Source organism: Tauraco erythrolophus, chromosome 17, assembly GCF_009769465.1.
Source record: "Tauraco erythrolophus isolate bTauEry1 chromosome 17, bTauEry1.pri, whole genome shotgun sequence".
Classification (NCBI taxonomy): Eukaryota; Metazoa; Chordata; class Aves; order Musophagiformes; family Musophagidae; genus Tauraco; species Tauraco erythrolophus.
The window spans coordinates 13,385,954-13,400,393 of record NC_141481.1 but is presented as its reverse complement, the minus strand read 5'-3'; the positions used below and the strand labels follow the sequence as shown (position 1 = coordinate 13,400,393).

The 14,440-nt window shown below is 48.0% G+C and overlaps 1 protein-coding gene across 1 annotated transcript in view; it reads right to left on the bottom strand.

Moving 5' to 3' along the window:
* The window catches only part of LMF1 (lipase maturation factor 1), a 200,564-nt gene that overhangs the window by 135,883 nt on the left and 50,241 nt on the right, over positions 1-14,440 (bottom strand). Inside the window, exon 5 of the mRNA XM_086622494.1 lies at positions 4,584-4,732. Coding sequence (XP_086478620.1) covers positions 4,584-4,732 — 149 coding nt within the window. The remainder of the gene's footprint in view (positions 1-4,583; positions 4,733-14,440) is intronic.

Genomic DNA, 14,440 nt, shown 5'->3' with positions numbered 1-14,440 from the left:
AAATGCACCAGGTCCAACAACAGCTCTACACGGAATGGAGCAGCTGGAAAACCAACTGGGTCTGTTGAAAAATATACGTATCAGAGAGGGCTGAGGCTTTGTGTGCGCAGCATCGTGCCGTCGATGTCTCCCCAGGTAGCCACAGATGTCAAACCACCGAGTTACCACCAGGCAACGCTGCCGAGCAAAGCCCCTCACCGCTCCCTTCGGCACGGCGCCGCGGTTCGGTCCACGGCCAACGGGCTGAGCACGCACCTTCGCTCACCCACCTCTTGATTCTCCTGGAAACACAAACCAAAGCTTTGCATCTCCCAAGCTTCAAGAAATGGGAGTGACGGACAACCACAAGCAAAAACGACGAAGACATCGAGTCACCGAGGCAGATCAGCCCCGTAAATGTTTGTTTGCATCACTTATTTCCCAACACGCTGCTCGCTCGCACAAAGGGACCGCTGTTCTGTTGCCTCCGCCTCTTCCTAAGGAAGCATCCGTCTTTACATCCTGCACTAATGGATTATTAGGAACATCAAACATATAGATTGAATCACATAATTAAGCCTTTTAAAAAGTCAGCAATGTTTGAGATCAGCCCAGCACTCGCTGCCAATCAAACCCCAGAAGCAGAGCCTGCCCGCGCTGCTCGCCGCCTGCAAGCACGCGGCCCGGATTATTCCGCTTGTCGTGCGCTGGCATCTCCCCCAGGAAAGCCCAGGCAGCCCCCAGGGATGGCATGCACCATAAAGCAACACCTCAACATGAGGTTGGGTTTTTTTTTGTGGAGGAGGTTTAGCCAGGAAACAGCAAAACTCCCTTATACCAGTTTGAAGCTGAACAACTGTGCTCACACGCTGCAGGTTCAACCACCTGGGTAAAACTAAGAGAGGAGAAACCAGGACCACGCTGGGGATGCTGCTGAGCGTCAGGAGCAAGGCTCACCTCCTAAGCAGGAGGGAGATTGTCAGGGAAACACAGAAGAAAAGGTGGCAGCAGCAAAGCAAGGGAGCAGGCTTGGTGCATCCATGAGCTTCCCGAGCTGCTCAGTTATCTTCCACCAGCTCCGTTGGGTTTCTACGGTTCACGTGGTAGAACTGCTGCTCCAACATCCTTTAACTGGGAGGCTGTGAAGAAGCACATGGGGTGGTAGGATACAGGAAGCTTTTGAGAGGCTGGTTAATGTGCTCTGGAGAGACAGATGGCAACAATCACGCCAAGCGGGGTTAGGAAACAACGTCCTTTAGGTCCAGCCTCCCTTCTTTAATGTCAGGTTTGGTTTGTTTCCAGCAGCTACTGGGCTCCATCTTTTGTTCCTTCACAGGCTGAAGGAAGAGGGGCTGCAACGGGCAACGGCACACCAGCGTTCATTTTGGTAGGAACTCCTAGTGCTCCAATGTAAAGTCTCTGGTCGCTCGAGCTCCACATGGAAAAAGTTCCCAAATATGATATGTTGAATGGAAAAAGAAAAAAAAAGAAGGGGCTGCCAAGTGAAATGAACCCCCAGGTACTGTTCATGACACAGGAACCAACTGCAGAACACAGGAGAGCTATGGGAGAGGAACCTAAAGTCTTCACTGGGAGCCATCCCATCGCAAAAGAGAGACAAGCTGGTCCATCTCGGGTGCATTTCAAACCCGCAGATGGCACTTCTCACCCCACATCCAGCACAAGATGAGGACAACCCGGCTGACCCAAGGGGAGGTTGGCATTTCACAAGGAAAGTCTTATCCCGAGCAGCTAGAAGAGTCCCCGGAGAACCATGTGGGGAAAGTCAAACTTTCTTCCCGTGTAAGATATAACAACCGCCAATCCCACCCCTGGGAAAAACCTCCTTCGGCCCACATTTGTGCACGTTTCAGCTCCTGCTCAGATTAGGGCAGGAATCAAAGATGGCCTTTGAGCAGGTGCACCTGCGCTCCAGGAGGATACTTCGGTTTCACGCATTAAATTCACTTCCCAGTGCCTGCAAGCGTCATTACCCCAGCCAAGAGGGAAAGGTACACGTGTTTGGGCCCCAAAACATTAAAGATACCATCAATCACCGATTTCCACTTGCTTGTATAGATCCCCATTTAATGACCTTTCCATGTTTTCCTCTCCTATGCCTGTTACTTATACACCAGTAACCCAGACAGATATAGGACTCGCGGGGCAGCATCTCTTCTGCAGAAGGTTCTCCCTAAAATAGTGCCAGAGTTGTTGCTCTCCAGATAAAACTAAGAAGCAGCACAGAGAGAACAGTAACAAAGATGTTTGGTGAGCACGGTTTTCCTTTGTATCTGACCTGCCCCATAATTCAGAATATATATTACAAATCAGCAGGAACGAAGCACAAAGTCAGACTCTCATTTTAAAAGGAAAGCAGGATACAAACTTGGTGATCATATAACTCGTTAAGTAAATTAGCTGCGTCCCCCTGCGCTTGGTGTCATGGTCTGTTGATTCTTTCCATAACTGACATCATGGCTGAGAAGAAGCGTTTCAGAAGCTGAGAAGGCTCAAGACCACAGGAGCCAGCCTCCATCCATCCAGGACAAAAGGGGCTATGCTGACGTCTTCACCAAACATCATTGGTAATAAATGGCCCAAATAATACATTCACAACAAAGTTGCTGAAAAAAAAATACACAAAAAAACACAAAAAAAACACCACCAAAAAAATCCCAGTCCAAAATAAAACAAAAGCCCCACCACCAACCAAGCATCCCCCAAGCCCTAAAGTCAAAGCAAAGTCTACCTTGCATTTAGGGTGAGTTTCATCTTGGAATTCACCAGTTCAGAGGATTAACAGGTCACCTCATGGGATCTAATCCAGCAAGACAGGGAACGCTCCCAGCTCCTCTCGAATCACTGCACAGGGGTCCTGCAGGGACTGGGACCCTTCAGGTCACCCACATGAGTCATGTGGGACTGTCATTAAAGACGTGGATGGATATTTCTGGGAAGTTTGCAGCTTCCAACTGTGTTCCCTAAACAGTTGCTTAAAATACTTGAAAACTACTGTAAAACCGTGCCTCAATAGTGGCTGGTGCATAAAATTTTAAGTGCTGCTTCAAACTTGTTGACATCTTTCCCTGGGCGAAGAGCAGCTGCCCTGGGGACTGTGACCTCCCTGCACCCATCCCGCGGCTCGGGGACACGCAGCTCCAGCCGGCTCGAGGGAAGGTGTGAGGGGACCTTCCCCAGCCAACTCAAAGATCTCAATTTTAACCAAGTCAACATGACGTCCAAAACGAGAAACGGGAAAACGTCAAGAACAACAGACACTTCCTCACAAAAATTTAATATGAAAACCACCCCTAATTTCTCACCCAAGGACGTTACAATAGAACCGTTCTCACTAGATCAACAAAATAACTTTCATGTCTGTTGGGTCAACTGCATCCCCCACTGAATATTTTCAACGGGCTGTTGCATTAAAATTTATAGGATTATCTGCACATGCAGGTGTTTTATAGGCATAGGAAACCATGCTGGAGCGGATCTTCAGGAGTCATTTTAGCCATCCGTATGGATCCCCCGCAGCAGGACCAGATCGATTTAATTAATAACAAGAAAGAATTTAGGAAGCTGAGAAAAATTCAGCAATGCTCCATCATAGCTATGGCAAAGAAACGAACGCAACATCAAAGTTTCAAAATACCACTTGCACAACACACATGAAAAAGCAAAATTTTCTGCTCTTTCAAGCTGAATGTGCTGAGCCATCACGGGCTGGGAAGTTGCCCTTTGATGCAACAGGTGAACAGCACACGTTTTCCAAGAACATCTACAGAAATAACATGTTCTCCACTAACAAAGTTGCCTTGAAAACAGGTAATGTTAAGGTTACCACAAAAAAAAAAAAAGTCTGTCTTTCCTGTGTTTTATTTTTTAAGAGCAGGAGTATAATTACGAGCTTATTGAGCTCGACTACAGATTGAAGCCCTTTAAGAGGTGGGGTGAGAGAAGAGTTTTAAAGCAAATGGACCAGCAACGTCCTACCCACCTGCAATCTCTTTCTACGGTGATGATCCTTAGCTTAAAGTTTTGGGATATTTTGAAAAGCCCAAAACGCGGATCCAGATGTCAGGATCACTCCCCTGCCACGCCTCTGTTTTAACAAAGATGTGTCAGTTCCTGATGGATTCTTTTACAGGCTACTTGGGAATTTCCACTGGCACCGGGACAGCAAGGCAGCAATTGTTCTCTTCGAAAACATGGAGCAGAGAATGACACTTCAGTAAAGTGCACACAAAGGAAAAATAACTCAGGGTAAAGCTCCTGGGAACTACCCCCTGGATTCCCAACCACCTTACCAAAAAGCCACAATGCCCAAGTCTCAAACTTCACTTTTATTCCTTTTCAAGAGCCAATCACAAGAGCAGCACCAAAGATGTTCACACTCCTGTGTTTGCCCTCCTTAAAACGAACACCAACAATAAGTCGAAAGATTCTGCGAAGCATTTCCTGCCACATGCTCCTTCCTTGTCACCAGAAAAATTCCTAAACCAGGGGACTCCAATGGGTTGGACCAGGGGCAGGCTTTCTGCCAGGATGAGACACTTTTGCTGTCACCTCGAAAAGCAAAAATGTGAAGTCTCACCTACCGCTCCAAGCATGATCCTGAAAATCAGCCACCGAAAGCCCCAGATGACGATGGTGGAAGGAGGAGTGTGTCGGGGCAGGCGGGAGAGGGTCCACAGCGGGCAGAGGAATATCCCCAGGAACCCTGTTTCCAGGAGCTGCGATTCCCATCCTGTAGTGCCAACATGAGAGAAACAAAAAAAGAAAATAGTTATTGTACAGGTCCTGTAAGTTACCCTTTTACAAATTTTAAATATCCAAGAAGAAAGAAAAAATAAAAAATGTTATGCTTTTTAAGTTTAACTTGGGGGAACTTAGGTACCGACTCTGTCCTAACACACACATCACACACAGGGAATTACGACGCTTTAAGCTGCAGTGTGAATCATAGAATGGTTAGGGCTGGAAGGGACCTTCAAAGGTCATCTAGTCCAACCCCCCTGCAAGGAACAGGGATATCTCCAACTAGACCAGGTTGCTCAGGGCCTCGTCCAACCTGGCCTTGAACGTCTCCAGGGATGGAGCATCCACCACCTCTCTGGGCAACCTGTTCCAGCGTTCTACAACTCTCATGGTAAAAAATTTTTTCCTAATATCCAATCTGAATCTACCTCCCTCTATTTTAAAACCATTACCCCTTGTCCTATCACAACAGGCCCTCCTGAACAGCCTCTCCCCATCTTTCTTGTAGGCCCCTTTGAGGTACTGGAAGAATAGATGATGTCCATCTATGTTTGGTGCATCACTTTTGCTGTTCAGATGGTTATTTAATGCAGCGTGAAGCAAGAGGTAAAAAATATCAACTTTTACAAAGCAAAGGATTTGGCGAGGTGACCCAGGCACACAACTGATCAGTGCTGCTCCCGATTCCTGCAGATCATGGACTGACCGAGCCACTGCCAACAGTCCCACTGACTTTACTGGATTCGTGCCCAAAAAAGGGGCAGTCTTTATCTTCAAAAGAGGATGATTGAAATCACATGAAGCCCTATTCATCATCAACATTAAAGTGCAACCAGAAGCCTCAAATCTTTAATCATAAAGAAAAATCGTAATGAAAACAGGCCGAATCATCCATCAAGCCAGCTATCCACACCACTGGGTTTGGTGAAATCACCCCAGATTGAACTGGAGCAGAGCTGAGACCCCAGCACAGCCACGTAACCACACAGCGAACCTGTCACCTGCGACACCAGACACTTTAGAGAGACAAACTACAACCCATTTCATGCAAATCTGTGTTTTGCATTTTCTTTTTCCAGCACAGCATAGAGCATAAATATTGAAATGATGATTCGGGAAGAGCCAGAACGCAGCGGTTCTGTTTCGACAGCTGAAGTCCGACCTCCACACTGTTGTTAAGTAACAATATACTGACACCAAAACCAAATTACTCAAATTTGTCCCACCTCCAATTACACGCTCTTATTTTCAAACATTTCTGTGCGACACAACTGCGCTCTGAAGTTATTTAAAAAAATAAAATAAAATAAAAATGTCACACTAGTGGGGACAATTCCTGAAAACTCAACAACCTCGCCGGAGCCATTTAAGATGCTGGTATTCCAGTCTACATAAATTAAACCAGATAGTGGGTCACTTGTAGCCGTGTTCCTTCCCAAGAGTCCCCCAGGCACTTCACTCATTTTCAAATGGCAGTGACAACGCTTGGTTCCAACCACGTCCCTTCACCCCGCTCCAACGGGCAGGGAAACACCTACCCAAGGCATTCAGATCCTCCAGCTCTGGTCCAAGACACCCGGTTGCACACCAGGCTGAGATTTTTAAACCCCATGACTTGACATCATCACACAAGCAAAACTACATTGAATTTGCTTTAAAATATTTGAAGCAGCGCTCACACAATCTCCTTTTTTTTTATCTTAATAGGTACAAGGTGCCTTCAATCAAAACGTAATTTGTTTTCTCTCAAAAAGATTATCCTACATCAAACAGCTATTAAAAAAAAAAAAAAAACAACATTTTCCCTCCATGCATCCTGTGGTTTCTAGAAGATACCCCAACTGCCAAAACCAGCGCTTCTGCGAGGAGAAGCGCAGTATTTTGTTATAAAAGCAGCTGCACCAGGAAAGCAATGGCCAACGCGCCATGTGAAAGGTTAATTGTTGCTCAACCCAGCCACCAACAGCAGTTATGGGGCTAACTGGCACCAAAAGGGCAGTATATCTCCTTCGCTCCTGCCTGCACAAGAATCCCACTGTTATCAGCGTTTTCATATGTTAATCACCGCGCTCCCCCCCGCAGACATATAGGATGCACGCGGGACGGCGGAGCAGGAAGCCCCCACATCTCCCAACGGCCCCAAGATCCCTCCATATGGATTTCCCTTTGCGGAGCAGCGACGTCTCTCACCAAGCAGGACGCAGTGGCGTTTTTATTTTTAAAAAAAAAAATTATTTTTAAACCAAACTCCTAAGGCGGCGTTGGCGCGCGCGGAGGGCACAAAAGGACGGCGTGATCCCGCGTGACATATTCCTTGCGCGTTAAAGGGGTTATGCCAGCACGCACCCGGGGACGCGGGCACGAGCGTGCGTGCCCCCGAAGCCTTCCCGGTATGTGCCAGCCTCGAAGGATCACGAGTTGAGCCTGCACCTGTGCTTCTTGTTCCGAAGTGATGCGTTTGAATCCTGGCACCACCACCACCACCACCCGCCTGCGAGGCCAACGGCATAATCCGGTGCGAACCGTGCCAGCGCGGGGGACGGCTCAGCGCCGCGGCGGGAGGGGAGCCCCGGAGCAAACAGTGCTGCCAGCTGTTGGGAGAAACCTCTTAAATTACCCGCTGCTGACAACGGGGGCTGGCAGCGGGTGCAGCTAAGCCGGCACCGACCAGGGTTTAACTGCAAGTGCAGCCAAGGACAAACCACGGTCACGGCACCGCTTCGGGAGTCTCCGTTTAAACCTCCTCGCCCTGCGGCTAAATCCTGCCCAGCTCCGGCTGCTCCGTGCCCGCCGATGGCAACGGCAGGTCTGCGAGCGTAGACGGAGCGCTGGGCTGTGCTCTGCTCTGCTAGTGACCCTCCTGTCAGATCACGGCAAGTTCCTGCTAAAAAACAAGTTTAAGACGTAGATATGCATGGAGAGCCTCTGATTTACGAACAACCCTCTTCCTGGTGGCCTGAGCCTCCACAGCTGGCAACGTGGTCATGCAGATCAATTTTCCGTACTCGCTCACATCACCCAAAGCCACATACCATGCCCTCAGCAGCAGACGCTCCTTCTCCAGCCTCCATCCATCTTCCTTCCACCCCAAGCAGCTCCTCGCCCTGGGCCCTTCCCCGCTCCCGACCCTCTGCCAGAGTCGTCACAGCTCTCCCTTCCCCATTTAGCATGGACTCATCCTGACTGCCACTTGTTGTTCCCCTTACAGGCTCCATCATGCAAACAAGGTACTCCTTGATGCTACTCCATAAGCCACGTGGTGGTAGGATTATCCGAGATGCTACGCGCGTCACGTCTTCGACAAATAGTTACAGCTACATCATGAAGACTTTCAAGGACGCGAACACGTTGTTCGACACCACAATGGTACCCCCGGTACAGCATCAAAGAGGAGGGCTCTGCTCCATCTCACATTCACTTCTTTGTAAGCTGATATTAGAAAGCAAGATTACAAGATCCATCAACACAAACCTTGCGTTCCTGACTGCTGACTTCCAAACAGTTGTTCACGTCTACCCCTTAAAAGCCTCAGACTCAAAATCCCTTGGAACCTTAGACAGATTTGAGGCTATAACCATGTCTGCTGTCTGCTGAACATCGCTGAAGTTTGAGCACTGCCACGTTTTAACACCACTTCCAAGGCTCACAAAGCCCAGACACATCGCGACACCTACAAGGAATCAACCAGGTCATCGCACCTTGGCCAGGAAGACCTTGGGAACAACTGCTACTTAGCTGACCCATGCAGTGAAGTAGTAACAGTATTTTTCTCGCTATCCTTATCCTCCTTTTCTTGCTGCCACGTGGGCAGTGTTGATGAGATGTATTTGCTGCTGACAGTGGGACTGGAGGCAGCGCCACACAAAGGAGCCCAACACAACCGCATCCTCCATCTCCACCAAACGTACCAGGAACCACCTACTGAACCTTCCTCCAAGGTGCAGAAATTCCCACCCTTGATATTTTTTAGGACAGTTCCAGCATAGCAAAACCACAGACATGAAGGAAGTCATCTTGGTGACCTGGGCAGAACTAGAGGGGGAATCAAATAATCCCCGACTTGGGGTGATGGGAGGGGAGGGCAGGCACTGGGCAACAGGACTTTTAGGAGCATCCACGGAGCATCACACAAACTGAGAAACAAGTGGTAACATGGGAATCAAAGCTCCAATAACAGAGCAAAGATCTTTGGCCTGTAATGATGTCAGTTTATCACCTACGGTGGTGACATTTCCCAATCCTAGCAGTTCCAGAGGGAAACTCATTCCATGAACACCAGCAAACCCCACGATATCTAGAGGCATCGGGGCTATCTCAAAGGCAGCTCCCATCCTCACAGCACCAACCAACACAGCCTCATTGCTCGGGCTAAATCTCGGGGCTCACCTCCACCCCAGTCCCGCCGGCCCCGGCGCACACTGATACTGCTGGGAACGAAAGGGTCATGTTGTTGACCCACCTGCTCCTGTTTTCTTCAGTTGGATCTAGTCAAATTTCAGCAGCTGCAGAGCAGCACAAAGCAACCCATTGTTATCTCCCGCGCAGCCGGAGAGGGAGCCACGGGTTGGCTTTTTTTTTTTTTTTTTTTTTTGGAAGGGGGTTGGGAGGGAAGAATTGAAATAAAATAAACTGCCAATGGCGGCTGCACTTGCCCCACACGCGTTCCGAATGTTTGTTACATGCTCCGAACTCGATGCGGCAAAATCCATAGTCTGGCGTTTTCCAGAGGTCTCTGCTGGGGCAGGGGAGGAGGAGAAGCTGGGAGGATGTGCCAGGGCGCAGGGAAGGAAGAAAAAAATCAAAACTGTAAAAAGCTTTCCCATATTCCTTTTAGGGTTTTCAATTTTTCTTCTTTAAAATTACACAAACCTTCCAATAGTTTAAGTTTTCAGCTAGGAAATTTAGCTCAACGTCAAGGGATCTCTGGAGTCAGGAACCATTTGCTGCTTGGAAGAGGAACCGCGAAAGCCGGCAGCGCGCGGTCTCACCGAGCCCTTCGGCGGAGACCGTACGCGTTGGCAGGAACATCTGATGCTGTAGAAAACATTATTGGTGCTTAACATGTAAAAAAACCTCCACCAATTTGGTATGAACAATCTGCAGAAACATCCAAAGCAACCCCATTATGGCTCCCTATAGAGAGCATTATTTCTAATGCAATATAGATTATATAGCATTATATCATTAAGGTTTCCAATTCTCATCTTTATTATTTACCATCAAATACCTGATTTAAAATAAAAAAAAAAAACAGCCAAGTTATTGCAGTTTGTCCATGGCTACAGAGGAAAACCAGCACAACCCCTTCCCATCCAGCTCCGTGCACCACACCTTCAGCCTTCCTCCCCTTCCCAACCAGGCTGCTGTTTACATGGACATCCAGGGAGAATGCAAAGAGGCAGGGAAGGGCAGAAAGGCTTCGGAACTAAATACAACACTGTCAGGTCCAAAGATGAAGTTTTTTATTTTCAATTAATCTGCTTGTGTGAGAAAAAATAGGAAATCACCTGGTCAAAATCAAATCCCATGTACCAGCGATGGTACAAACAGCTCAGATAAATTATTTTTATTAATTCCTCTTTTCTTCCTAAAACCTGGGATAAGGTGAAACAGCACACCGTCTCTCTTTGTACACAGATATCTAAACATCAAATTTATAGAGAGCACGTTTGCACGGCACGGACAGATGCTTCTACAACGTACAGGCATTTTAGAGCTCCGGAGAGCGGACGGTGCAGCTGTCTGCCAATGAATATTGTGTGTCAGACACCCCGGCAGCCAAAGCCAGGGAGATACCCAGCACGGACTGATTTATACTGGAATTAGATTAACTGCTCCTGAGCCTTTCCTCCCTACCTCCCTGAAATTCAGCATGATATAATTCCAGCTGTAGCATTAAAACACCTGTTGGAAACAGTATGGGTTACGCTGACGACTACAGGATATTCTGACCGAGGAGTTTAGTTTGCAAATACTCGTTGCAGCTACCACGTGTGGTTCAACCGATGCAATTTGGGGATTGATTACCTGCCCGTGTGCTCCCATGGGCACCGGGCTGCTCATCCCTACCACCTGCCCCATCAGGGTCCCCTCTTCTCCTTCACCCTGTATCCACACTCATTTCCCACTTGCAGAAACGCAGATCACATCAGAAAATGCACAGAACTGTACTGATATATCAATACTTATTTTAATAAGTGCATACTGCCTTAAAGGAGGACAGTGAGGTCAAATCCAGCCCTTTTCCAACTATGAAAGATAAATCTCAGAAAGAAAAAACAAAACCAAAACACAAAGTTCAGCCACAGAAAACAAAAGTTTCTACTTTTTCCTTTTTTATCTTTTTTAAGAACAAAATACTCTGTACATCATTACACCTTTTATCACTCATAGCAACAACTACCTCAAAGGAAAGCAAAGCTTAACTATCCTAAGAAGAGCTGCACCGTTTTGAAGTGTCTTTCTAACACATCCCCCAGTAAGTTAAAACACTGCACCTGCCAGCAAACTGCAAATACCCATTTTATCTCCAGCGTGAAATACTGGCCACACTAAAACCCATGGCAAAATCATCACCAGTTTCAACTGGGTTTGGCTTTCACACAGGAGTTTCACGTCTCAGCCACCACCTGTTGAAACGTGCCGGTTTTCCCTCTCCACTGAGACCAGCACCAGGGAAGCCGGATCACCAGCCAGCCCCAGGCAGAGGAAGACCCTCATGGTGCTGAAGATGATGCTAAAAACCCAAGTGAGCAGGATCCATCCGCTGCCGTGCCATTGCGGGCTTAAGGAGAGCAACAGTCAGATGGAAACAGCTTCGACTGCAGAAGGAGGAAGCCCTCGGGGAGCAGAGGATGCTCAGTGAGTCGCTCTAACTCGCCGTGCAGAAGCCCACGCCGCAGTGGGTCATGCTCTGCTCCCCAGAAGCACTGGGGGCTCCACAAGGCATCACCAGCAGCCACCCTTCCTCTGCGACGTTGCTCCTTTTTGCCTTTTTTCCAATTATTTTTCCTTTTCCAGACGGTCAACAAACCTATCGGGGGACAGACCTGCTCCCCAGCTTTCCAAATACCAGTAAAAAGCAGAGGCACAAAGAGCACAGACAAGAAATGTTTAAGTTTGTGTCAAGTTTTAAAAGTTTCCCAGGCCAGTCCCGACGGACAGGATTCCTGGTGATTCCTAATGAAAGACCAGATTTCTCCGCAGTCACACAGTCAGTCTGTAAGCACGAAAACCCTGTCCACAATGTCAGAGAGCAGTTCTGAATCTCCTCCATCACCAGGCAGAGCACACACACGAGGCTTAACTTGGAAATTATTTAGGTCTTCAACTGGGGGGAAATTTCAGCCCAGGCACTGGCACTGCACACACCACAGGAGCACGGCAAAGCTCTCTTTTCGACTGCTATAAAGCAGAAAGTTTCAACTTTAAGACTCAAAAACACTGCGGAGCAACAAGAATGCTTCATTTTGAAGTCATCCAAAAAAAAAAACCCAAAAAGTTCTGAGCGCAACAGATGCTGACCTCAGAAGCACATCTGAACCAGGACAGAGAAAGACGCAGAGATGCTTCAAAAAAGGAAGAAATCGGTCCACCATGGCTCAGAGGAAAACACAACGAGGAAAAGACAATGATTTATTGCTTCTCAATTCGGTGCTGCCTTTCACTACGGATCCCAGAACAGAGAGACACGTCCCACAATCCGCCTGCCCCATGAGGTCTCAAGCCTTTTCAGAGCTCTGAAGGACAGTCCCCTTCAGCACCTTGTCCTGGGCACCAGCAGATGACCCCACTCCTCCACTCCCACCCCCAGGACACGCTGCTGCCCCAAACCCCAACAAGTCCAAGATCTGAACTACCTTCCCACACTCAAACTCTGCAACATCCATCTTCCCCAAACACCACCTGGATTGAACACTTCAAACTTCTTGCTTGCCAAAGAGATAAGGGACCGGTGATACTTCACATTTCTGCAGCCAACAGAACAGTTCTTCATGTTGTTGGAAGATTTGGAAAAATGTTATCGATAACTTTTGTTCTTGAAGTATAAACCACACAGGAAAAAAAAAAAATTTAACATAAAAACTTTTAAAAGCTTCGAAGTGCTCTCCAGGGTAGTCATTAGAAACTACTTAGGTAACAGGAGGGTGATAACAGTGAGTTAATGCAGCGTTAAATTAGCCCTCCTTCCATGCAGAACTTTAAGTGACAGAGGAATCAGTTGGGAGGATTTTTATTTTATTTTTTAAATAATGAAGTTAATGGATTTCCTGTTTTTAGCTCTGTGGGCGGCTGTCACTCTGAGGGATCCGTATATACTGTATTTAATTACTCTGCCTTAAAGTAATGAAAATAATTTCACCTGTGTTCATATGAACTCATGGGCACCAGCAGCTCTCAAGCATGGCCACCAAGGCAAGGAGAACTTGCAAGCATCGCTGCTCAGCAGCAAGGTGTGTGTTGTCTCCAGAGATGTGCAACCACAGCAGCTACTGCTCACTCGTTGCACTTCTCAACATCGCAAGCCATCCTCCAAAAATCTTCCCACGGCCAACAGCCACAAGACCTGTGCCACAACTCTTGGTGAGCATCAGGAGTGGTTCACGGCCAAGAAAAGGCAGTGGCTTCCCAGGGTTCCTCATCATCCTCCTGCAGACAGAGCTGAGGTTGGTGCTGGACCCCAGGGCCACCCAACAGCAGGTTTAACAGCTCCTCTGGACTCACCTCCTGCAGCAAGGGATTCACCCCATTTTCCACTTAACATTATTAGGAGCAGGGTCAACAATGGCCATCAATAAATTTGGACAAAGACCAGCAGGATTTAGGCTGGCCACAAAGATGGGGGCAGAAAAGCAAGCTAGGCATCCTGTGATGGTCCACAAACCACGTGCAACACAGAGAACCTCGTAAATGAAATGGGAAGTGACAGAAGGGATTGACTGAAACGAGACGCTGAAGAACAAAGTCAGGAACAGATGCAGAACGAAAGGAGAGGCCAAGGACAAGTGATGCCACCACGACCAGGCGATACGACCCATTCGGTATTGGTGGTACGAGTTGCGCCAGGGCAGGGCAGCGTGCTTGGCAAGGGCTGTGAGCCCCCACTCAAGGAGTCCTCAGCAGAAGAAAAGAAAGCAGCTTGAAGGGCGTGAAACCAAAAAGCCTGAAGGCAGAGAACAAGCCCCAGCTGACGGGAGCCGTCGGAGGGAAGCTTTCCCTGCAAAACTGATAACCTGCCTACTGCCGAGCGCTCCATTCTCCCTTGAAGCAGCTGGCTGTGGTGCTGCTGGAAGCAAGCCTTGATGGGTCACTGGTTTGAACCCAGCATCACGATTCCTCCGTTGCCCTGTGCGGAGGTTCAGGTACACACTGCACGTACCAGCAGAGCCCGTCTACTGCCAGGTTCCCATGGCACTAGGAAAACAAAAGGGAAAATATGTATCATCGCTAAGGAACTCTGGTTCCTGGGACAAATAATTATAACCTGGAAGGGATTTTCTTTCCAATTATCCTTTCTGTGCCGATTGCTTTGAAGTCCATGATATAACTAAAAGGCAGTTACAGTTTTCCGGTGAGTTTTCTCTCTGGAAACCCACGCTGATCAGATGAAAAGAAAACACGATGGTGCAGCCAAGTGCACAGAGCCAGGAGGTTTGGGCTTGAAAGAAAATAAGCAAAACCAGAACATAACCAAAGG